A 25,104-nucleotide genomic window follows, 5' to 3' on the forward strand; every position below is an offset into this window, starting at 1 on the left:
ACATTTTTTTTAATTACAAGTTTTACATGACAGAGGAGACTTCAACAGGAAATGCAGATCTGAAGAAGCAGTTAAACCTGAGTTTTTAATGCTAGGTTTGATGAAGACTGAAAGGTCATGGGGGAATGTGACAAGATAATGAAGGGTATGAGCTAAGAGTAGTAAACTGGGGGAACAGTAAGGCCTATTTCTTTCAATTCCTCTCAGTGTCTTGGAGATAAAGATATATAGGGAGGGCACCTCTCACAGGAGGGTTTTATGACCTCCTTAGGGGAAAGTCAGAAGGTCTTTCCATTTCTCAAATTCTCTCAGCTGAAAATATTTAGTACGCCCAGGTGCCATATTTTGGTGTAAAATGCACAGTTTTGAATCCCATCACTGCCAAGAACACCAGTGTGTAATAAACATATTTAACATTTTTCTGGCACAAGAGAAGCCTAGGCCCCAAGGATTAAAGTTCTGCTTGTCTTTCATGTTGCACAGATCCAATGCGACTCAGGTGGAGAGTGGTAGGTAATCTATTGTCGTGGGTTTTTATAAAATATATTTCCTGGATATTCTATTCTGCCATATTACACAATGCCAATTGAATTCTCAAAGCCATTTGATGTGTTTTGAGACTTTTTAAACAACCAACTCAACAAAGATGGGGAAAGGAGATGGGGAAGCATACTTTTGTCTGGCATGGGACAAGATAATTCCGTTTATAATTCTGTTTTTCTCTCACATTGAGCACACTAAACATGACTGTCTAGATATGAGCAGCCCACTATTTATTTGTGTGTAAAAGCATCAGCAATGAAAGAACAAGACAAGACAATGGGAACAGAGATATGCGTGATTGGCTACTCATGCTGGGTCATTGCTGAGGCTGACCTGCATGGAACACGTTGAATCTTCAGACATGAATTGGTTTGCTAGTGAAACTGCATTTGTTGCAGTCAAAGGAGAGTTGTAAGATAGACAAATCACTAAAATTCTGATTTATTTGAATGAGACATAGATACAGAGAACAATATTTGCATATGTATATATTAATATATGCATATAGATATATAGAGTGACAAAATGTATAAATCTAATATATCTACTTCAGATATGTAAGTACTCCTTTAATTTTTTTTTTTATTTGCCTTATCTACAACATCAGTTATTGAAGAGGGTGAGTACTTGCTTAGACTCTGGTAAATTTCTAGTATGACTAGATGGGCTGATATACTTCCTATAAAAATTCTGCTTCTAACATTTTTTCTTTGCCTTCGTCCATTTATGATCGGGTATAGTTGCTAATTTAGACTTCCTTGTGGAGCACAATAAATATGAGAGCTCTCAATAAAAGTCTATACGTTTAAATTATATTTTAAAATATAAATGTAAAAGAATAATTATTTTCCTGAGAATGTGATATTATCTTTGGGAAGAATTATAAGTTATTTATTATCCTTATTGGAGTTAATTACATTAATTATTTGTACTGGATTAACAATGCCAAATGGAAGAAGGTTAATTAATTGAATATGCATTTTTTTCATTTCTTTCTGTTTCAGTTGATTTATCTTTAGTGAATAAGGATGAAAATGCCATCTATTTCTTGGGCAATTCTCTTGGCCTGCAACCAAAAATGGTTAAAGCATATCTGGAAGAAGAACTAGATAAGTGGGCCAAAATGTAAGTATTATTTCAAAAGCTATCATTTGACATCTCACACAAGGACTTTATTTTTTTTTCTACAAATTTTTATTTAAATTTCAGTTGGTTACCATGCAGTGTAATACGGGTTTCTGGTGTAGAATTTAGTGATTCATCACTTACATATATATAACACCCAGTGCTCGTCACAAGTGCCCTCCTTAATCCCCATCACCTATTTAACCCACTCCCCTGTCCCCCTCCCCTCCAGTAACCAGCAATTTGTTCTCTACAGTCAAGAGTTTGCTTCTTGGCTTGCCTCTTTTTTCCCCCTACTATGTTTATCTATTTTATTTCTTTTTTTTAAGATTTTTTTTTTATGGTTTATTTATTTTTGAGACAGAGACAGAGCATGAATGGGGGAGGGTCAGAGAGAGAGAGGGAGACACAGAATCGAAACAGGCTCCAGGCTCTGAGCTGTCAGCATAGAGCCCGACGCGGGGCTTGAACTCACGAACTGCGAGATCATGACCTGAGCCGAAGTCAGACGCTTAACTGACTGAGCCACCCAGGCGCCCCTCTATTTTGTTTCTTAAATTCTACATATGAGTGAAATCATATGGAATTCTTCTTTGACTGACTTACTTCATTTAGCATAATATATTCAAGTTCCATCCACATTGTTGCAAATGACAAAAATTCCTCCTTTTTATAAACGAGTAGATTTCCATTGCATCTATATCCTCTTCATTATAGATGGACAGTTGGGTTGTTTCCATAATTTGGCTATCGTTGATAATGCTGCTATAAACATCAGGGTGCATGTATCTCTTCGAATTAGTAAGAACTTTAAAAATCACACTAGGTTATCTAATATTTAGAAAGGTATACAATAGACTCCAGGAAGTTTAGGATACAGAGGGACCTTAGGAATCATGTCATTCAATACTCTTATTTTATTAATGACATAACTAAGGATCAGTAAATAAGGTCGGATGACAAGTTAGTGGCAGAGTCAAGAATAACACTTTTACAATATTAGAAAAAAGTCCCTCTCCCAAGTTGATATATCTAAATCATATGTAATCATTTTATTTTATTTTGTGACTAATTAAAGGAGTTAATATTTAGAATTCAATTCAGTATTTTCATGAGTCATTCCAGCTAAATTCTATCACACTGATTTTTATAAATAAGAAAGTAAAAATTATCAAGAGTGAGAAAATAGTGGAGCAGAAGGTACCGCTATCCCCAAACTGAGCGTGCTTACTAAAAAGATACTCTGGGCTTAGCTAAGTAGGTTTGCTCCAACCATGTGGGAATCTGAAATCATATCTGTTTTTTTTTTTTTCCCCTCCATCTCTTCTGTTCTATTTTTACTGTTCTGTCTATGAAACCCTTCATACCTTCTGCTTCTCTGGATGCTTACCTTTCTTAATCTCAACCTTCTGAATCATGCAGATGATCTCTTCTCCCCAACTGCCCATTGCATTAATAATCACTGCTCTGGGATAAGTAGTTTAGAGGTATCTATTTTCATTGGCCTCATATTCTCAGCCATATTATAAATTCCTTTAGGGAAATAACTTAATACTATGTGCTTCTTATCCTTCCTCAGTAGTTACTAATAAAGCTGAAACTAAAAATACTTTAAAAATACTTTTAGCTATAAAAAATGTAATATTCTTTTTACAGCTTATTTATTTAGTTTTGAGAGAGAGAGAGAGCACAAGTGGGGCAGGGACAGAGAAAGGGAGAGAGAGAGAATCCCAAATGGGCTCCACACTGTCAGTGCGGAGCTGATGCGGGGCTTGAACCCATGTACCATATCATGACCTGAGCTAAAGTTGGACACTTAACTAACTGAGCCACCCAGGCGCCCCCCAAAATTTCATATTATTTTTAAATTGTTTAATATTTACACTATTAAAAATAAGACCTGTGAAAAGGTGCTCAATATCACTCATCGTCAGGGAAATGCAAATTAAAACCACAGTGAGATATCACCTCTTACCTGTCAGAATGGCTTGAATAAAAAACATAAGAAATAACAAGGGTTGGCAAGGATGTGGAGAAAAAGGACCCTTCACGCACTGCTAGTGGGAATGCTAACTGTTGCAGCCACTGTGGAAAACGGTGCAAGGGTTCCTCAAAAAATTTAAACTAGAATTACTGTATGATCCAGTAATTCCACTATTGAATATTTGCCCAAACAAAACAAAAACACTAGTTTGAAAAGATGTGTGCATCCCTATGTTTATTGCAGCGTTGCGTACAATAGCCAAGATATGGAAGCAACTCATGTGTCCATCCATAGATAAATGGATAAAGATAAAGATGATGTTTTATATATATATATGTATATATATATATATATATATATACATATATATATAGTCCATTTTTAATATTTTTCTTCATTTTAAAAAAAATTCAAGTATAAATAACATATGGAGTTCATTAGTTTCAGGTGTACAATATAGTGATTCAACAATTCTATATTTTAGTCAGTGCTCATCACTATAAATGTGCTCTTAATCCTCCTCACCTATTTCAGTCATCCCCCCACCATCTCCCTCTGGTAACCATCAGTTTTTTTCTCTTTAGTTAAGAGTTTGGTTTTTTGGGTCTCTTTTATTTTCCTTTGTTCATTTGTTTCTTAAATTCCACAACTGATTGAAATTGTATGGTATTTGTCTTTCTCTGACTGACTTATTTTACTCAGCATTGTATTGTCTAGAGCCACCCACATTGTTGTAAAGGACAAGATTTCATTCTTTTTTAGGATGATGAATCATCCTAAGCGATTCAGTGAATCGCTTTTTTGTTGAGTACTTTTGCGTGCCCATGAAAGAAACTTTTCCTGTTAATCTATCTCATATCAATCAACCCGCAGGCCCTCAACCAAAAGGATGTAAACTAATAGAGGAAAAGTTTTCCTCCCAACAGAACCTTAGCTGGAAAAGTCCAGAGTAAAATTTTAAGCTAAACATTTAGAACCAAAGAAATAATGACCACTTTTGAGATCAAAGATGGGCAGTGAGATAGGATAGAACACGATTTTGATCATGACCCTCAAACACCACTGACATCCACAGGGCAACAGGGACCCTGATGTTGACTGGGCCACCACAATTTAAAGCAAAAAGACCAGGACCACCTGGATGGCTCAGTCGCTTGAGCGTCTGACTCTTGGATTTGGCTCAAGTCATGATCTTGCAGTTTGTGGGTTTGAGCTCCACAACAGGCTCTGCACTGATAGCATGCAGCCTGCTTGGGCTTTTCTCTGCCCCTCCCCTGCTCCTTCTCTCTCTCTCACTCTCTCAAAATAAACAAAATAATTTAAAAAATAATAAAGCAAGAAGGCTAAATAAAACAAAGACAAACTAGCTACCTCATCTTTTACTCAGAAGTCTTTTTAAATTTTAGTTGACATTGCTTGAAGCATTAATAATGCACCTCCTTTCTGAATCATCTGTCTAATGAAAAATAGGTAGAAGGGCTTAAGAGTATGTAATTTTCCATTGTCACAAGGTAAAATATAAAATTTTAAATCAACAACAATAGAAGGGTGTTATGACATAAAGACACTTCCCTGGAATACAACTTTAAAGTCTTGAAAACAATCAACCAGTCTCCTAGTAAAGTATGGTAATCATAGCAGATGAACAGGATAGCAGGGCAGAATCTTTTTTAAATTCCTAAAGGATAAAAATGCACAGCCTTGCTGAACGAATATCCAGGGGGCAAGGACACTCTAAAGTTCAAATCCAATCTAATTCTCTGCTCTCTTTTATATTAGGGCCAAAAATGAATATTAACCATTTTTATTAACTATGACCCTCATTTTTTAAATACTAAACCCTGCTAGTGCAAAATGCTTCCAAATGTGGTGATATTTACTTTTCAATTTATGCATACAAGTTATGCAGATAAAGTTATACAGGCTTAATAAATTATGTAAGCCTCTATGATTTTTGCATTGAGTTGTGAATTTATATTCTTAACCACTGAAATAAAGAACTTTGCAATGTTACGGGGTGCCTGGGTGGCTCAGTAGGTTAAGCGTCTGACTCTTGGTTTCAGCTCAGATAGTGATCTCTTGGGTTTGTGAGTTCGAGCCCCACATTGGGCTCTGTGCTGGCAGCACGGAACCTGTTTGGGATTCTCTCTCTCTACCTGTCTCTCTGCCCCTTATGCACTCACACTGTCTCTGTCTCTATCAAAATAAATAAATAAACTTAAAAAAAAAAGAACTTTGCAGTGTTATCTAATGCCTGTGGTACTAGCACAGGCAGTGTTAAAATAAACTTGAAACAGAGGCACTGTTACCAATATGAAGGACCAGTGGCATGAAAACTGAAGAAAGAAGAAGACAGAGTTTCCATGAGAGCCAAATGTCTTGCTCAGAATTCTTATCTGATTTGGTTTCATTTTCCTGCATTTTTTTCCTGACTTTCAGGTTTGGCTTCCCTTCATATCTATTTTGAGATTCTAATAATCAGAATATATTTTTAAAATATTTCTAATCATTTTCAGGATGTTCTCCCTAAGTCTAGTGTTTCTTAGGCTGCTGTTTGTTCACATGCTTTTAATTTAAGTAATCTTCTTGCCACTATGGTGGGCTGTTGGTCTATTCACTTGTCTGGCTTCTGCTTGTGTTTTTGTACTAAATACCCCCACATATGTTTGGTTTGCCTCTAGGTCCAGGGCCTCCCATTATTGTGGTGAGTTTTTCTGATTATCTGTTTCTCTTCACCTTCTCCAATGCCACTTCAGCCCTACTTCTTAGCTGATAACCAAATCAGGCCAGTGCCTTCCTCTCTTCTTGACCAGTGGAAGACTTCAAGAAAGACTGAGTCAAAGAGAACTACACAGTTCCTAAATAATGCAAAGTGAAATTAGTTTCTTAACAGGAAAAAATACATTAAAAAATTATAATCTTAGCAGTAACTAAAAATTACAGTACTTTGCCTAAGTGAGATATGGCTCTGGGATATTGATACCAAGTCTGACTGGCCATTTATGACATATAAGGTAGGAAATGCCACTTGGCTTATGGCTATTATTGTCCGTATCTCTATCTTTTACATCCTATCACAGACTTAGTACCTACCTATCTACAAAATAAACCATCACTGGCGATAAGGCAGCCTGATTTTTATAATTCATAGGGCTACCATCTTTGATTAATTCTGCTAAAGGAAAGTCAAGAATAGAGGCACACTTAGAAATATTTTTGGACCAGGGTGCCTGGTGGCTCAGTCGGTTAAGCGTCCGACTTCGGCTCAGGTCATGATCTTGTGGTCCGTGGGTTCGAGCCCCACGTCGGGCTCTGTGCTGACAGCTCAGAGCCTGGATCCTGTTTCAAATTCTGTGTCTCCCTCTTTCTCTGACCCTCCCCTGTTCGTGCTCTCTCTCTGTCTCAAAAATAAATAAATGTTAAAAAAAATTTTTTTTTAAGAAATATTTTTGGACCTAACTGATTTCTTCTAAAATTTTAAGTTATTCAAGACAAAACAATGAAAATAATGCACTTACCTCTGTGGATTTTGTTTAACTTCTAATTATGGCTATTTTCAACTGCATTCAATTTTTAAAGTAGATTAATAACACTTTACTTGGGAGAATTGTTTCTGCTTTGTGAAATGACAGCATTTAGATATTTTCAATATTCTGAAATAGAAAATTTTTATTATTTGACTCATTTCACATATGATAATTTATTATCAGAAATGGGGCTATAACCATAAGAAACAGCATTAATATGCTTGAATACTGTGGATTGGCCAGAATTTTTTTAGAAATTTAAAATTACATATTTATGTATTATGGATTTACTAATGGCCCAGATTAAAGGAGAGTAACATGGGTTAATAATCATAGTGGGAAAGTTTGGCTAGACGAGAAAGATATATCCATCCCAAAGAGCACACTGTAAGTTGAGAAATGTATATTAGGTCTCTAAGATATAATCACAATACTTTAGGTTTTTTTTCATTGTCATATCTACTAGGTATATGGTTTTCTTTCTTTTTCATAGGGGCAAAGACTTGACCCAGTTTGTGTCTTTATGGGGATTCTTCTAAGACCTGTGGACATTTTAGGTCGACTTATTTAAGAAAATAGCCCACTGAATTTCACATTAGGAACAAACCGCCTAGTGTTCAGACAATGCCTGACTTGACATGGCAATGTGTGCAGGGAGGGTGCTGGTGACACACGTGGGAGAGGCATGCTCCTGCCGACACTACGGTTTCATTCAATTCAAGTGTTTCTGTAAAAAAAAAAAAAAAAAGTGTATTCTAGGAGAGAAAAATGCTCCCTCTACCCCCTACATTCAACAACTGATCTATACAATAAACTGACAACACACAGATTAATAAGAAATAATAATTAATATTTATTAATTGTTAATATTATATACATGAGAGCATGGCAGGAAAAAAAGTGAAAACCAAAAAAAAATTGGTGACATTTGAGAGCTTATATATCATTTTAAGAGGGGAAGAGGAGGAAAATGTAGGCCACATAGAGGAGAATAAATTATTTTTAGGAAGGATGTAAAGCACTTAGAAGAATAGATGGGAGACCTGAGAGTTTGTGACAAAGTCATCTGGGTGTGGTGTTGACTTGTAGGCTCCTCTCTGGAAAAAGAGTCAATCTTCCCTGGTTGATGAAATTCCTGGGGAAGGATTGATGATACTTGAGTTCCCTTGGAGGACCTGTCTTTAGGCAGATGGGGGAGTTCAGAAGAATCTAGTCCCTGCACCTGCTGTTCATCAGGTGCCTTCAGCTCAAGGTATTCTTTATGCCAAAGAGGCAAATTTTAGTGTGGCATAGTCTGCCAGCCTTCAGCATGAATAAGAAAGTACATGGAATTACATGTTACAAAGATTTTCCTGACATCTGTGTTGGCCAGTCATTAATGTCTTATTTATTTACTCATGGGCGGGGCTGGGAGGAGCTTTAAAAAGCTGGGCTAATTTTTGTTTTGTAGGATGGTTAAAGCATGGTCCTATTTCAAAGAGGATCCACTATTAACCTCCTAATAGGCTTTTACGTCCTGAGATCTAATTTCGTGAGCAGATAGCACTCCATAGACATCTCAGAGAGCACCTCACTCAGGGGGAATGATTTATGCCTCAATGGGGAGTGAACTGTTTGCCACGCTCTTTTCCTTTCCAGCACTTGTAAAAGAACATTCCAACTGTGCTGCAAGTATTTTAGGCAGTTTTGAATGAGAGCAATACCATCGTTTTCTCTGATACATATGTTTAAACTTGCACTGTAATCTACATCAGCTCTTTATAAAGACAGGCCACTTTACTTGGAGTTTATTGGGGTAACAACTTCCTAAATACATTTCACTACCCCAGGCTAGTAGACTGACAAAATGAAGAAGCAGACTCTGTGTGTGATATTTTAAAGGGGGGGAGATGGCAAATGCATTGCAAGAAGAAACATACTCTTAAAGATTATTGCCACGGTGTCTACCAGAGTGAGAAGTAGGTGGCATAATATTCTGAGATATAAATTCTCTGAGGCAGAACATAGAATTTTACTACCTAAATGTAATAAGATGTATTGTGCTATCAGCAAGGCCACGGAGCTCTGTGTGATTAAAATAAAAAAGGATCCAAGTATCTGCCTTTAACTACCATTTAATGATAATGATTTTTGTCTTTAGCATTTATATTGGAAGTCAAGAAGAGGCAAGCTGCAGGCTATCTAATAATAATATGAATAATAATAGCTAGCAATTGCCCTTCTCTTCCTCCTCAGTTCTTACAGTCTCTGTTTATCCTCAAAGAAAGTCCTCTTCCCTCATGTCAGTTTATACGGTAATCAAAATATTAGTTTAAAAACTGCATTGTAACCCACATGCCCAAGAAGGGAGTTGTAGCATTAGATTTACGTTAGGGAATAGTCAGAAAAAGGGTGTTACATGTTATTCCATTGCAATCCTTTAAGGTACATATTGCCACCCATTTACTTTTGCTTTTACAGGCCTTATCAGCTTCTAATACATATAGTGTCATAACCAGTGGTGACCTGGAATTGGCTGTGACCAGGCAATGAAAAGCAGTCATTAAATATTCAGGAATTTTGTGGATGCCAAGAAATGGACCACAGGGAATATTCACACCTCACACCGTCAAATCAACAAAAGCTAAAAACAGGGGTCCTTTCCTCTTGTTACCTCACTGCTCTCTCAGGGAGAAAAAAAAATTCCCCATATCCTTCTGAATTCTTAGCTGAGACCCCTATAATAAAAGATCAGCAAGAGAAAAAAAACCCACATTTATTAGCATGTATACCTTACGTACACATGGGAGACACGTGCGGGGCAAAAGAACTCCTCACAATAACTTAGAATTCAGGCTTAAATCCTATCTTAATAGGGAAAGAGGAGGAGGATAAGAGGAGAGGCCACAGAGGAGAGAATAAGTGATTTTCAGGAAAGATGAAAGAGCCCTTAGGAGAATAGATAAAAGATAGAATAGATTGTGACAAAGCCCAACTGGATGTGGTGTTGACTTGTAGTCCCCTTTCCTGTGACAAGAGTCAATCTTTTCTGGTTGATGAAACTCCCAGGGAGGGGATTGATGACAGCTGAATTCCTTTTGGGGATCTGTCTTCAGGCAGATAAGGGAGTTCAGGGACAACCTCTCCCTGTATTAGCAGTTTTTTTTTTTTTTAAGCCTGCAGCTCAAGATAATCAATACACCACAGCGACATGTTTCGGGGGCACATATTCTGCCCCCCTTCACCTCTGACAGCATGTTTACCACGTCACCACTGCCAGCTCACTGGATTTCAAGCATAGATGCAGGCACAGACCACACTACACAAAACATACATGCTTATGCCTTTCCTACAACTTTATGCAGTCTTTAGATTCCTAAAGAATTAAGGACAGTCTAGTTCAGACTAGGCACAAGTTTGAAACAGCACATGAAGTCACTCCCCACCTTGATTCTTTGTTTCAATTCCTTTCTGGGTATTTCAAAAGTATTTGCCTTCCTCATGTAATGGAAACTTCTTGAAAGTTAAAGTTCTCTTAGGCATTTTGTGTTTCGTCATTATGCCTAACAGGGATATTTACTTACTAGAAGAATAAAATTGAGCTATAATATGGTAGATGTAATTGGTAGAAAACAGGTCAAGATACAGTGTTTGCTTTGATTATTGCCAAGTTTATTTATCTACTTAAAATGTCATCATGAGTGTAGTCATGTTATATACACTCTTATTTAGTTTACAGATTGTAGCTGTATTTAAAAACTGAATTCGTGGGGCGCCTGGGTGGCGCAGTCGGTTAAGCGTCCGACTTCAGCCAGGTCACGATCTCGCGGTCCGTGAGTTCGAGCCCCGCGTCAGGCTCTGGGCTGATGGCTCGGGGCCTGGAGCCTGTTTCCGATTCTGTGTCTCCCTCTCTCTCTGCCCCTCCCCCGTTCATGCTCTGTCTCTCTCTGTCCCAAAAATAAATAAACGTTGAAAAAAAAGAAAAAAGAAAAAAAAAAACCTGAATTCGTAATCATTTTAATCTTTAGCCTCAAAAAATAGTAGCTATGTTTTAGTGTAGAAACTACTTACTATAGGCTTACAGGTATGCAAGTAGAATGTTCAAATAGTCTTGAAATTTTCAAAATAAAGAAGAAAAAGGAACATCTTAGATGCTAAAATAGAGAAAAAAATGGAATAGTACATGGGCAGTCTCAAGTACCCTCCAAGAAACTAATAATGTTTATGTCCCTTTCCAATTTCAGGGGAGCCTATGGTCATGAGATAGGGAAACGTCCTTGGATTACAGGAGATGAGACTATTTTAGGCCTTATGAATGACATTGTAGGTAAGTACAAAATGGATTTTTCCCAAAAGAATCATAAAGGCATTACCATTTAGATATAAACCTAGATTATAAAGTAAAAATCTTATTGAAGAACATCCTGATTTTCTATTTTAACCCAATAACGTAAAGAGTGAGGATACCTTTGAGACCTGGTGGCTATAGAGAACACAACTGGGTTATTTAGTACAGAAGTAAAATAGTTTATTATTTTTTCTTGTGTATTTTAACAGTAACATTTACTCTCCAATAAAAAACACATGCATTGTATTTATTTGTAATTAAATAAATCTCATAAAAATCAACTTAAATTTTCTAATACTTCATTATACATGATAAAGTAAACACTAACCTTTACATGCTAAAATCCTAAAATGCCAAGCAGGGTTTGGCTTGTTTCAGTTTGATCCATGGTGATAAATTTCAAGTTAAGCTCTCATGAGAATTATTAGAAATAATACGGTTGATGCTGTTCTTTGGTTTATGTGTTTCCTAAAATGAGTTGTATGTACTCTAGGTAATATTCAAGGAAAGTTTTAGATGGTGAATATGTTAACATTTTGAAAAAAGTTATTTAATTGTGGGGGGGGGTGCCTGGGTGGGTCAGTCAGCTGAGCATCTGACTTTAGCTCAGGTCATCTCCTGATTCACAAGTTTGAGCCCCTCATCAGGCTCTGTGCTGACAGCTCAGAGCCTGGAGCCTGCTTCAGATTCTGTGTCTCCCTCTCTCTCTGCCCTTGCCCTGTTCATGCTCTGTCTCTTTCTCTCTCAAAAATAAATAAAATTTTAAAAAAATTAAAAAAAATATTTAATTGGGTTAAATATTCAGCATTGCTTGAAATCTTGTATGATATTTACGGCATTGAACAAAAAATTAATGATATTTAAACAATTGGAGTGCTATTATTTGGAACTATTTGGAGGAAACCTCAAACTTCCAAAATGCCTTTTCAAACCTCACTCCTCTACAGACAAGTATAAAAATATCTTTATTGCCTCATTCCAATTGTATCTTGGTCAGTGATCAGAAAACCAAAGCAATGTGAGCTGGGACAAAGTAGAATTAGAGTGGAGAAAGTAAGACTTACACCTGAAAGAATTATGGCAATTGGCACACCATGTAAACCTGAGGAATAGTTTGTTCAAAAAATAATTATTGAGCCTCTGCTGTGTGTCTGTCAGGATTTGTGATAGGCACTGAGGACAAATGGTGAGTAAGTAAAAGAGTGAGTAAGAATACTCAACACCCTTATCCCATGAGGTGTCCTCATGGGACTCCCATTAAAGGAAGATACCAAAAAAAAATTAAAATTAATATATATATACATAATCTATACATAACACAAAGAAATACAAAACAAACAAAACAAACATTGGGACTAGTGCTTCAAAACAGAGGTAATTTCCAGTTAAAGATAGAGGACTGAACATGCATTTAAGTGTTCTTTTTACTGAATTCTCACTAAACAACTTGTAATGAAATTTAAAAAAAAATAAAAATAAAAAAGTGTAAACCCTGAAGAACAAATAGAATAGCAAAGGAGATTATAGCAACATTTTGGGAGTTGGATAGCAGGTGGACAAATGGTAACTGTGTTTGCAAGATAAAATTAAATTAACCAAATCTTAATCTCTCAGTGACAAAAAATGGAAAGCCACCTGCTTTACACTGCAGAGCCTTCAAAAGTTTGGGAATTACAAGAAGCATCTCTAAAAGTGTGAGTAAAATAGGATGAAAACAGAGAGATGTGTTGTAAGTCTGTTTAAAATTCAGTTAGAATGCCAGCTCCCTTTGCCCACTCCATGCTGTCAGGTGAGTCCTCCCCCCACCGGGACTGCTGGGTGAGTCTCTGGTGAAGGGAAAAGCAGGTTCCAAAGGGAGGATATGTATACTATATTACTCTGCTCAGGCTGCCATAACAAAATACCATAGACGGGGTGGTTTAAACAACAGACATTTTCTCACAGTTCAAGACAGAGGCCAGAAGTCCAAGATCCAAGCATTGGTTTCTGGTTGGACTCTCTTCCTGGCTTGTGTGTGGCTGCCTTTTGTGTCCTCCTCAGTTGGCCCTTCCTCTGTGCACACTCATTGAGAAAGAGATCTCTGGTGTCTCTCTTCTTGTAGGGACATCAGTCCTGTTGGATTAAGACCTCACCTTTATGACTTCATTTAAACTTTATTACCTCCTTTAGGCCCTGTCTCCAAATACAGTCACACTGGAGGTTAAGGCCTGAACATAGGAATTTCAGCAGGACACAGTTTAGTCTATAACAAATTCCTTGGTGAAAACAAAAGAGTTAAATAAATGTTTACCTGCCTCTGTTCTAACTTAGCATCCAGTATCTATGCAGGAAACTACTAACGTCTTCTCTGTGATATTTGGACAACCTAAAGATTCTGACATGAGTTTTCCCAATACAGTGACTCAATAGGGTCACCTTACAGCAAACCCCATCACATGCACAGTGGAAAAGACACTCAAGTGTGATGTAGCCCAAATTACCAGACTTCTAAGGAAAATCTATTTTTAGTTTTGTGTTAAATAGTGTTACATATTCATAAAGTTGAAAACAAATAGAAGGGTTGCAAGCAAAAGCAAGTGCTATTTCCTGCTAGCCATTGTTGAGTAATCATTATACCATATACATTTCTGTTTTATGTGGTTATATTATAGGATCAGAATATTGACTTCTCATTTAAAATAACAGATTTAAGTACAAACTGAAAGGGATCCCTTCTATTCCTAACACATAGAAATGATAGGAAAAACATTAGATTTACAGACTTACAGCAGCGCTAAAAAAAAATATATATATATATATATCAATAGAAATCTCTATAGACCAGAAATACCTCCACTGCTCAACAAAGTAGCAGTTGGAAGCCTGGAAACACAGTTTGGAGGCAGCACAAGGAGACAGGCTGAGTGTGCAGGGCTTGAATCCAGACCTTTGCAAGGAGCCTTGGGGTGAATCTGCATAGCTCTCAATGCCTGAGACTGGGACCCATGGGCAGAATATTGGTCAGCCAGGGCAGGTATGAAAACCTAACATCTCCTACCAGACCAATCAGGTCCTTGAGAACACAGAGCACTTGATCAGGTGTCAGCATTATCCAGAGGAGTGTATATTCTGATGGAGGAAAGTCCTTGATTATATTTAAGGATGTGTTAAATTGTTGTTCAATAATGCTTCCATATGGGTTCATTTTTTTTAGAAGCTAATTATATTCATTCAAATGTCTAACATAGAAATAAAAAAAAACCTGAAGAAATCCTGGATTAATTTGACCTGAGCATATATGTTTTCTTTAGCTGTGGATTGTTTTTTTTCTTTACGAGGTTTGCTTTCAGAACATAAACTGCATTCTAATCCTGTTGTTTTGTGCTTAATATTTATCATCCTCTAAAGACAAGTTAGGATATTTATATACAGGCCAGGCAAGTGGGAAGGTAATATTATTTTGTGAGATTTATTTATGAAGCCAATAAACCCTGCAAAAAGATTTCCTTTGACCATTTAAGAGTTTATAGCTCTGTTGAAACTTATTAAATATGCAAGTATTTTGTTGCCCAACAAATGCATCACAGCAATCACTGAAATTTTAAACGAGCCACCTCTCATTATAATTACTAAGGAAAATGAAAAAAAAAAGCCCACTAACTAGTCAGATTTATTTAGACAAGTAAAAGGATTGAATGTATTAAAAAATTAATATATATATTTATCAACTCTACTTTTATGGATTTTTCTGTGTCTTTGAAATACCATACAAAATTATCACACATATGGGACAAACTTCTTTGTTTTTTGTGGTTTTGTTCTTAATGTTGTATTAACTGAATTATAGACAGTTGATCCTAATGATATGGGTTGTAAAAGATAACAATTACTTCTTGAAATGAGCACAGTCACGTTTGTAGACATGGAGCTCAAGAAACATTATGTATTTTGTTTATAGATATATGATTGTTAGTATATATCATAAGTAACTATTATATATAGTAAGTATATATATTAAATGATTTACATAAGGTAGATAGTCCTATTGAAGTCTCAAGCCTCATATGACAAATACGTTGTAAAATTTCTTTTGAAATGTCAGTGAATGAAGGTGATCTTTAGTTTAATTGTGATTTTATTACATGTCTGTTTTGTTCTCTACAATTTGTGTTTTATCAGGAGAAATATTTCTACTATTTCTTATTGACCAAAGGAATATGAATTGACTGTGTCTACAAATGTGTATAATAAATGATATTTTTAAAACTTGGTACTTTTTAAAAAAAAGTTTTAGTCACTATTATCCTTCAATTTTCTTTACTTTTTTCAGTTGTGTATATTAGAGAAATGGTTCTTAAGACAAGTTGAAAAATGAATAAGTTCACACTGTTTGTTTTATTAGGAATAGATCGTTTTAGAAAATGTTTTTACATATATTTGTATTTATCTTGTTTGTTGCAAATCCCACCCAGGTTCCCTTTTTGCCTGGATTCCTAGGAAATTCTGAGAAAATTTGACTGAATTGGAAGTAACAAAAACATTTAACAGTTTTTGTTTGTTTCTCATCTGCATATATTGTACTCTAATGCTATTTTTTATAATGCTCCCTCACTTTGTAACCAAAGAAACCTCAAATCCTGGTTGGAAGTAGATGTTGTATAAATCATGAAATAATTAAAATAATTATATGGTAAGCACAGTAAAGAGCAGCGGAAGTCAAATTTATTTTTGCTAGTTGCCAGCTACCTAAATGTGTCATGAGCAAACAGACAAGTTGTATAGTTGGGGCAATGATAGAATCTTCCAGGTTCTTAAAACCACAGCCTTTATTTCACCATAAAATTTCCCTAAAAGAAGTAGCAGGAGGGTAATAAAAATTATTACGTGTACAAATTGATAGAGTAGTTGGAGAGGAGGAGGAGACAATTAGCACCTACATTTTTTCATAGACATAGAAAAGAATTCCAATTTCAGATGAGCAGAAAAACTATTAATAAAACATTTTATATGGAGCCAACAATTTTGCAAAACATGGAGTAAATTCCCCTTATAATTAATGTCATATTATCAAGATGCTAGAAATAGAATTGCTGAAGAATATTATTAGTATTATTATTAAGCCTACTCTTCCCTGGGTGCATAAAAATCACAAAGGTCTAGATACATGCATTTCAGCTTATAAAAATGTTGTAATGTGGACATAAATTTGCTTTATGAAACTCATGGTTGACCCTCTGAGAAGCAATAATCCCTGGAAGCTGTCTCCAGTTACAAATCCTTAACCATGCACTAGCTACCTACAGAGGTGGCAGGAATTTACTACTTGAAACACAGATGGAAAGTTCTGAGAGTTAGCCTAACTACAAACCTTATAAATAAGCAAATCCACAATAATATTTGCATCTGCTTAATAAATTATACAGAACATGGATGGCAGGTAGGAGATCCATCATGAATCCTCTTATTAAACACTAACCAGCTGGGGGCCCTATCATCTTCTCTTGGCAAAATATTTGAAATTAAACTAAAATTAGAAACATGCAGAGAAATGTTGGTAATGAACATCAGCCTCCTATATTTGACTTACAGGGAGTTGATAATGTATGTAGACAATGCTTCCCAATGTAATCTTGAAACTTTCTTTTTTTCTAAGAGAGGGTGATCTTCTAAAGTAAAGATTTTCAAATCTTGATAAGCTTTCAGGAAGTTTAAAAATGTTTTTACCCTGCAATGCGGATAGTTCTTGATGTGTCAACATTAATTCAAAAAAAGCTCTTAGGAAAAAGAAAAAGAACAAGGAAAACCATCTTGAAAGAATTTCAGTTTGTTTAATTTTTAAAATTTTCTTATGGCATGATGATGATACTGAAATATCTTAGAAGAACAACTGTTGGTTTCAGAAATGCAATTTTAATCAAAAGATAGGTCAAATAGGTAAATTTTCCTTTAAAAACATGCTAAAAAAGTCTGATTTGTGGTCCTTTGATGTTAAGAACCCTTGATTCTTCAGTGTTTTTAGGTTATATTTGAAATAAACATTTCCATTAATGTTCTGAAACTTTAATATTTGCACCATCCTCACATATACCTGCATACATATGCACACACATTAAATAGACTGTCTCCTTCACAAAGTTCACTAGCGGGTGAGGAGATCTTTTTTGTGGAGTACTTGGTTGAATTTGGAGTGTTCTAAGATGAGATAATTTTTGTGCATGCTGACAGATAAATTATTCAAGACAGTGAGGGATTATTTACAAAGAATTGATCCAACCATTAGTATGCCATTGAAAGTGGGGGCTAGGGTGGGCTGGAAGCAGGGTCAAGTGTATGTCTACATTAATTGTGCCTAGCACAAACGGTTCATTACATTCTTTACAAAAAAAAATTAGGTTATCCACAATGAACACTGTATTGTTTAGAGGACTAAAATTTTCAAGAAATCTACAGTCATTTTAATCAGAGTGTAATTGTTAAGCAAAAATAGGATGTCTAAACTTCATCAGAAAGTCTCCCTCCCTTCCTGCCTCATCTATTTCTTTGTTTTCATTTTGTGGTAACTAACTTATTGAATTCTTTTTTCTTCTCATTACATTCTTTCAGATGCTTCTGTATCTATGAAATCTCCTCTCTCTTTATATTACTTTTCCTTCCTTTTCTCCTTTCACTTTTCCTGCCAAAATATTTTTTGAAACAAATGTTTTTCAGAAATGATGCATGTAATTAGCTTCAGAGAATTAAAGATAATATTACGTTAGATATCTTAGATAATGTTTTGTTTTAGAAATAACAGTAAAAAATCATACCATAATGCAAAGAAACAAATATAGTAAAGCTGGCAGCATTTATCTTACATATTTCCAAAGGATTTTCATATTGTAGGAGAAGACATATGCCACTATATGCAACATAAGGTTATCATATTCATATCTATCTTGTATGTCTAGGACAAATTTTATTTAGTGCTAGGAATGTAGAATGAGATTGGTCTCACTGACTCTTGACTTCAGACGCTGTTCACCTTAAAAAATGACCAGGGATATTTCTCTAACCAATTGTTTACCAACCTTGCACATCAAATGATCAAATGGAGAAATCTATCTGCTAAATGCAACATAAAGTTTTTCTTGACTAGATGACTGTGCTGAAATATAAATTTCTAAGTTACAAACTTATTTCTAGTGGCCTCTCCTCAAGTGAATTTATCCTAAAATCTATCTAAAAATTAGATTAATTATTGTACTTATTGTCTCTTCTTTTAAAATGGAACTCTAACAGAAATATCTCTTTGGATATGAAATATGGGATTTGTATTGTACATGTTCTCTAACACCTGGTACAGCTTTACAAACATTAAGGCACCCATTTTTGTCAGTGGTGGTTAAATAGATTTTTCCTATTCCACAGGTCTAATTGCTTTTAAGAGACATCATAAGAACTAAAAATAAGGAAGTATTATTATTGTTGTTGTATTACTCTGAGTTCTTAAGTATCCAATATATGTTTTGTCTCTCGGTCTATTTCTAGCACTCAAACCCTCCTTACTAAGAATGAGGTCAGATTATGATTGTGTAGTGGATATATTAATTTTGCATATGTTCTCCACCAGATGATACCTATCTATATTAATTATCTTGTATCTCGGTGTGTATGAATAAATCCCAGAGCTATTTAGGTCTTTGTATTTTGCTTCCTAGCTCTTTTGTCTTATAAACCACTATATGTCTCACTGCAATAACAGTGAATTATGTTTGGCAAACTAGCTGTCTTTATTAAAGGTGCGTTTTAATTGGACTTTTGAAACAACCAGCTTTAAACCTGTGATTGGCCTTGATTTCTTTCGAGATACACTTACCACAAAAATGTACTCTGTGGGAATTTGGTAAACTACCTGATAATAGGATAAATCATTTTTAGTTTACAGGAAAAAGCAAATGCTTCATTATTTTGTTGCTATTATTTACTATATCAAAAAGTAAATATAATTTTAGCTAGCTATGTGCATGTGAGTCCAGATATCATTTGGCAAAATGAGTCAAGCGGGAAAACTTCCATTTCTTTGTGATGACACATCAAATATGTCCTTATCTCTAAAAGCATTAAGGATGAAGGAGCAAAGCCTTCCTACTTTGTTTTTCCAAGTAACTTTAGCATGAATAGAAAAATCTAAATTATGATATGTTTACTCTGCAGGAGCCAATGAGAAAGAAATAGCCCTAATGAATGGTTTGACTGTTAATTTACATCTTCTACTGGTAAGTTTCCTTTCCCACCAATGTTTAGTATACACTCATTTGTAGAATCTGACATTTTTCTATCTTTAATTCATGAGCATCTGGTGGTTTACTTATTTAAAAATAAGTTGTGAGGTTATTTTCATTTTTACCAGGAAATGCTGGACTATGATAGAAAGGCTTCTTCATAATCATGGGAGAGTTGACTCTTGCTAAGAGCTTTAAAATGATGAACAGTTCTTATCTCAGAACATAAGGAATAAAAGTCACAGTGGGTTAAAAGCAAAACTGCTTGCAAGCACACAAAACAATGATGTACAAATGCCAGCAAACACTGAGGTTTTCAGAAAGAGTTTTCCAGTATGCTGGACGTTAGCAGGGTGGGATTATGGATCAGTTACGTTTTTGTAGATTAATTTTGGAGGAGTAGGTTAAAAAAGAATTAAAAAATAAAACTAGCTTGGAGAAAAGGGATCTAATACCTTAAATGAGTTACTGTATTTAAAGTGTTTCATACTGCCTAAGTACTTAATAAATATGTATACCTTAAGATGTCAAATATATTCTTGATTTGGAATATGGTGTCTATAGGAACTGCTTGATGCTTTGAAAAATATTTTCATTTTTAAGCAAGTTTTTGGAAACATGTCTATGTAACCAAGGTGCACAATGACTATATTAATATTTTATTTTAATGAAATGAAGAAATGATTATGAAATATCCCCAGAGGGACATGTTCATGAATTATGTTAAACATGATGGCAAATAGCATAGTTTTAAGTCAGATGCCCTGGGGCTTGATTCTTAGCTAAGTAACTTAAAGTCTGTTTGACCTTGGACAAGATTTTAGTGATTTCTAAATCTTCATTTTCTCCTTTGTGAACATGAGAACAAGAGTACCTACCTTGCAGGTATACATGAGGGTGAAATGTGATATGTGAAAATTGCTTTAGCGCTTAGCCAATGATTAACACTGAGTTAACAGCAGCAATCATTCCATTGCTATTGTTGTTATTGTTATCTTCTAGGAACTGTGAGGGGGAAAGAAAGGCCCCCCTGAACAAATAAGCCACTTCTCTCTGGTGCCTCTAAAATGCCAAATGTCTCATGTCAGGCCTGAGGTACTTTTAGTTGGACCTAAAATAAAATCTCATAAAATCATAAAGCAGTGGAAATATTATGTACCAGAAACCAAATCAACAGCCTAAGATAAATCAATATAAATAAGATTTATATAGAACAGAATATTTCAGCCTCATGATAGAGAAATCACCATTAAAAGAACTAGGAAGATAATTTATCAATTAAAATTTAAGTAAAGTTTGAGAATTTGTTTTTATCTGATTCACATTGTCTCCCAAATTTGCTTTTCCATTGATAAATGTAATGAACCAATACCTTTATCTTTTTTGTAATTCATTGGAAATAAGGCTAATTGGCAGAGGTACCCTTGATAGACATGCAGACATCTAATTAAGTAATGCTGGAGATGTGTGATTAAGTAATGTGGTGTACAATGAACATAGGTATAAATTGTGCATTAATGCTTTTCTCAATAAATCCATTTCATTGCAGCTATCATTTTTTAAACCTACACCAAAACGATATAAGATTCTTTTGGAAGCCAAAGCCTTCCCTTCAGATCATGTAAGGATTCTTCAAATTATATTTATATTCTTTCTACTCTTCCTAGAGGAGCACACCATTTGCCTGCTTTGAATGTTTATTCACTAATCTCTTCCAAGTAATCTTACAATAAAAACATCTGTCAAGTGCTTTTGATTAGGCATTTTTAAAATATAGAATGTAGCTTTTTTTTTTCCTCCTGTTCAAGTAAAACATGTGTTAGGGGAGGAAAGGATTGAATAGGAACATTGATTTATTAGTCTTTTTAAAAACATTGAGTGAACTGCTGGTTTAAATCAAGTGCAGTTATAAATGTTTTATTAACTCTTGTTGCTGTTTTATTTTATGAAATCAAATCAATACATACCCCAGTGCTTAACCCTTCAGCTACATAGAATAAGGATATAAACTTTTATTTGTCGATAGCATGCTAGCATAATTATTGCTGCTTTATTATTGAAAAAAATATTTATTAAAGATTAAAAAATTTTTTGTTGTTGTTCATTAAATCTTGCTACTTTAAGAAATTTGATTGTTCCAGACAGAGACACAACTAAAAGTGTACTGCGTGTTTCAGATTTAGTGCTAGACAAATTTGATTTCTGTCTTTCTGTTATCACTGCTAACTATTCTAACTCACATCTTGTAATTTTAAGTCATTTAATCATATTAATAGCCATTACTTCACTAAAAAGGATGAAAACCCTAATATTAATTATTGCTTAATAATTATATATTATTGACATTATTAATCAAATTAATAGCCATTACTTCACTAAAAAGGATGAAAACCCTAATATTGAGAAAAATTCAGGATCCCTGTAATTTCCTGTTCCCATTCATATCCTGTAGGCTCAGGGAAGGGAAATTTCTGATCTTCTTTCCTTTTATTAGTTACTCTTTTTAGGGTAAAGCCTTTCTTTTTAGGGTAAGCCCTTTTTATACTCTAGTTCAAACATAGCAAGTCCACAGTACTCACTCTGGTTATTTTGTAAGCTCCGTTTTTGACTTGTTAGGTGACAAAACATCTTCTAAAAATCACTTGGAACACCCTAAAGTCTAGATGAAAAATGTAGTGCTTCAAGGAATGTTCAGATTCCTGTGTATAAACTATATTAAGCAGTTCTTCTCTGATGTGTTCTGTTTAGTCACTTTTAACCTTGACCTTAAAGTTAATATAATAGTGTGCTTTTATTGTCATTTTATTATCTCTTTTTGGAGTTATTTTAATGTATTTCTGTGCATTGGACTTGATTTAATAAATCATTCTTCTTTTCCAGTATGCTGTTGAGTCACAGCTTCAACTACATGGACTTAACATTGAGAAGAGTATGCGGATTGTAAAGCCAAGAGAGGTATGAGAGAAAGATAAATAAATATTCATTATGCTTCTATTTGGGATTGATTTTTTTTCTTCAGTTTCCTCAAAAGTTTATTATCTTCATTACTTTAATAGAACTTTCAAGAAAATATAAAAGACCTATACTTCTGTTACTGTTAGCTAATTTTGCTTACAATAGAGAATTAACTAAGAGGTATATTTATTTTCATGTTTCAAGGGATAGTCATGTTACAAGCAAACTATTTTCCTTTGAATATCACTAGAGTCGCTCATATTCTTCAGTGAGATGGAAAGGATGGCAAATTACATATATCATTTTCAGTTTCAAGCGCCATAGCTTATGGATGCCTTTAAAATGATATTGTTGAAATATCTCTTTTTACTCCAAGTATCAGATGTTGTCCTTTGTGCTTGACTCAAAGCAGGTGTAGAGAGGGATATGGTTTAGTGGAAAGGACTTGGGCTTTTCAGCCTGGCTAATACACTCCACAGAAATCCCAGACCCATCAACTTATCGGGCAAGGGACTTTGAGATAGTTACTTTATCTCTCTGCAATACCTTCATATTTAAACAGGTAACAAAGGAAATACCTAATCAGGTTTGACATATGTTTACGATCTAAAATACTGTGTACTTTACATTAATAGAGATGTATGTAAGGCTAAGTTGCACAGACTTTGACATACGAACCTTGTAGCTTGTGTAATTTGGCATCAAGAGATCTACACAGAATAAATTGTAGGTCTCACAAATGATGCTCCCAGGCTATTAAGCCAATGTTGAACAATTGTTTCTTTCAATTCAGAATACTTTGAGAAATTAAAATCTACTCCATTTAGTTCTATTTGCCAACATGCAATAAATTAATGGAATGGAAAGTTCTCATACCTGTGACAACATATCTATTTCATACCTCATATAAAAATTGCTAATTTCTACTAAAAATGAATATAGCCACTAATTTACCAGACGTTTTAATGTTAAGAGAGACAAGTGTTGTGGAATCTCATGAGTTAATCATAATCTTGGGAGCATTCTTTAGCATTGCGAGATTAGAGAAATTCAACATCAGAGAGCACCACATTCTGCCATTAAAAAATATATTTCTTATTTGCTTTATACTGAATCCTCAAATATATAGATTGTTAATATATAATACTTCTATTAATCTTCTTTTTGAAATTATGGTGGACAAATATATTAGATTCTTCCCAGAAAAAGGTTTTGGATTACAATGCTATTAATTTTACTTAGAATTTTTCTTACAATTACTGAAATCATTCTTTTTACATATAAAGTATACATCAGTTAACAATTTAGAGATTTCAGCATCGATACCATTTTTATAGATTTCAATTTTGTAAACAAGTTCCAAGCTTCTAGTAGAAATTAAAGTGTGTGCTGTATTTGTGATATATATGTGCCTAACATGGGACATAGTAATGGACAAATAGCAACAGTTACCAAAAATTAAAATAACTGAAGAAAAATTTATGAATACCTTAAGGAGTTTCCCTCAGATATTAATGGAGTTAATTATACTTTGACTTCAAAACTATGTCAGATTTAGCACAGTAGAAAATTCATAAAAACTTTATGAATGATTAAGAATGATTAGGACAAGTAGATACTTTGTATTTATTTAGCTGATTTCTTTTTGCTCAAGTTGTTTGCAAGACCAAATCTAAATTAATTAGCCATTTTCTCTAAGTAAGCAATAATTAGTCTTAGCTGGGGATAAGTAGGGAAAACTAACCTTGATAATATTGACTTTTATTGATATTTCCCTTCATTTTTGGATCTTGATCCTTAGATCAATGTGGAGGAGAGTTTCTCCTTAAAGTAACAGAAAATATTGATTAGGTTATATTCAGATGAAAGATCGATAAGGATTTTTTATCCTGGAAAAAATATTGTGATAGGTTGATAAATGAAATAATAATTTTCAAGAAATTTTCGCCATTTAATATTTCATGGACTTCTAGTACTTTCTGATACTTTACTGGATGGGAAGGAGGAGAAAACAATTCGTAGGTATGGAGATACTGAAGATTAATTGAAAAACTGAAGAAAAAACTCAAGTGAGTAGGGTTTTGCAAAGACTTTACTTTATAAACATTTTTTTTACTATTTTATTATCATTTCTTATAACAAAACCATACCAAAATTCTGCTCTCTTGTCAGATTTTTGAAGACCATTAATCTGAAAAAAAAAAATTGTCTTTGATTGTTCTTAGGTGGGAAAAGTTCAAGGTGAATTTTATTTTTTTTATGTTTATTTGTTTTGAGAAAGAGCCTGCATACTCACACATGTAGGAGAGGGGTAAAGAGAGAGAGGGAGAGAGAGAGAATTTGAAGAATGCTCCACACTCAGTGCAGAGCCTATCATGGGGCTTGATCCCAGGACCATGAGAT

At 34.6% G+C, this 25,104-nt stretch overlaps 1 protein-coding gene across 3 annotated transcripts in view; it reads left to right on the forward strand.

Annotated features, from left to right (window-relative positions):
- KYNU (kynureninase) overlaps positions 1-25,104 on the forward strand; it is a 122,852-nt gene that overhangs the window by 28,684 nt on the left and 69,064 nt on the right. For all 3 annotated transcript variants that reach the window (XM_045033721.1, XM_045033720.1, XM_011285295.4), the window contains exons 3-7: positions 1,548-1,668; positions 11,403-11,485; positions 19,679-19,740; positions 21,296-21,367; positions 22,627-22,701. In XM_045033721.1, coding sequence (XP_044889656.1) covers positions 1,548-1,668; positions 11,403-11,485; positions 19,679-19,740; positions 21,296-21,367; positions 22,627-22,701 — 413 coding nt within the window. The remainder of the gene's footprint in view (positions 1-1,547; positions 1,669-11,402; positions 11,486-19,678; positions 19,741-21,295; positions 21,368-22,626; positions 22,702-25,104) is intronic.

The sequence above is a fragment of the Felis catus genome, chromosome C1, assembly GCF_018350175.1.
Source record: "Felis catus isolate Fca126 chromosome C1, F.catus_Fca126_mat1.0, whole genome shotgun sequence".
NCBI lineage: Eukaryota > Metazoa > Chordata > Mammalia > Carnivora > Felidae > Felis > Felis catus.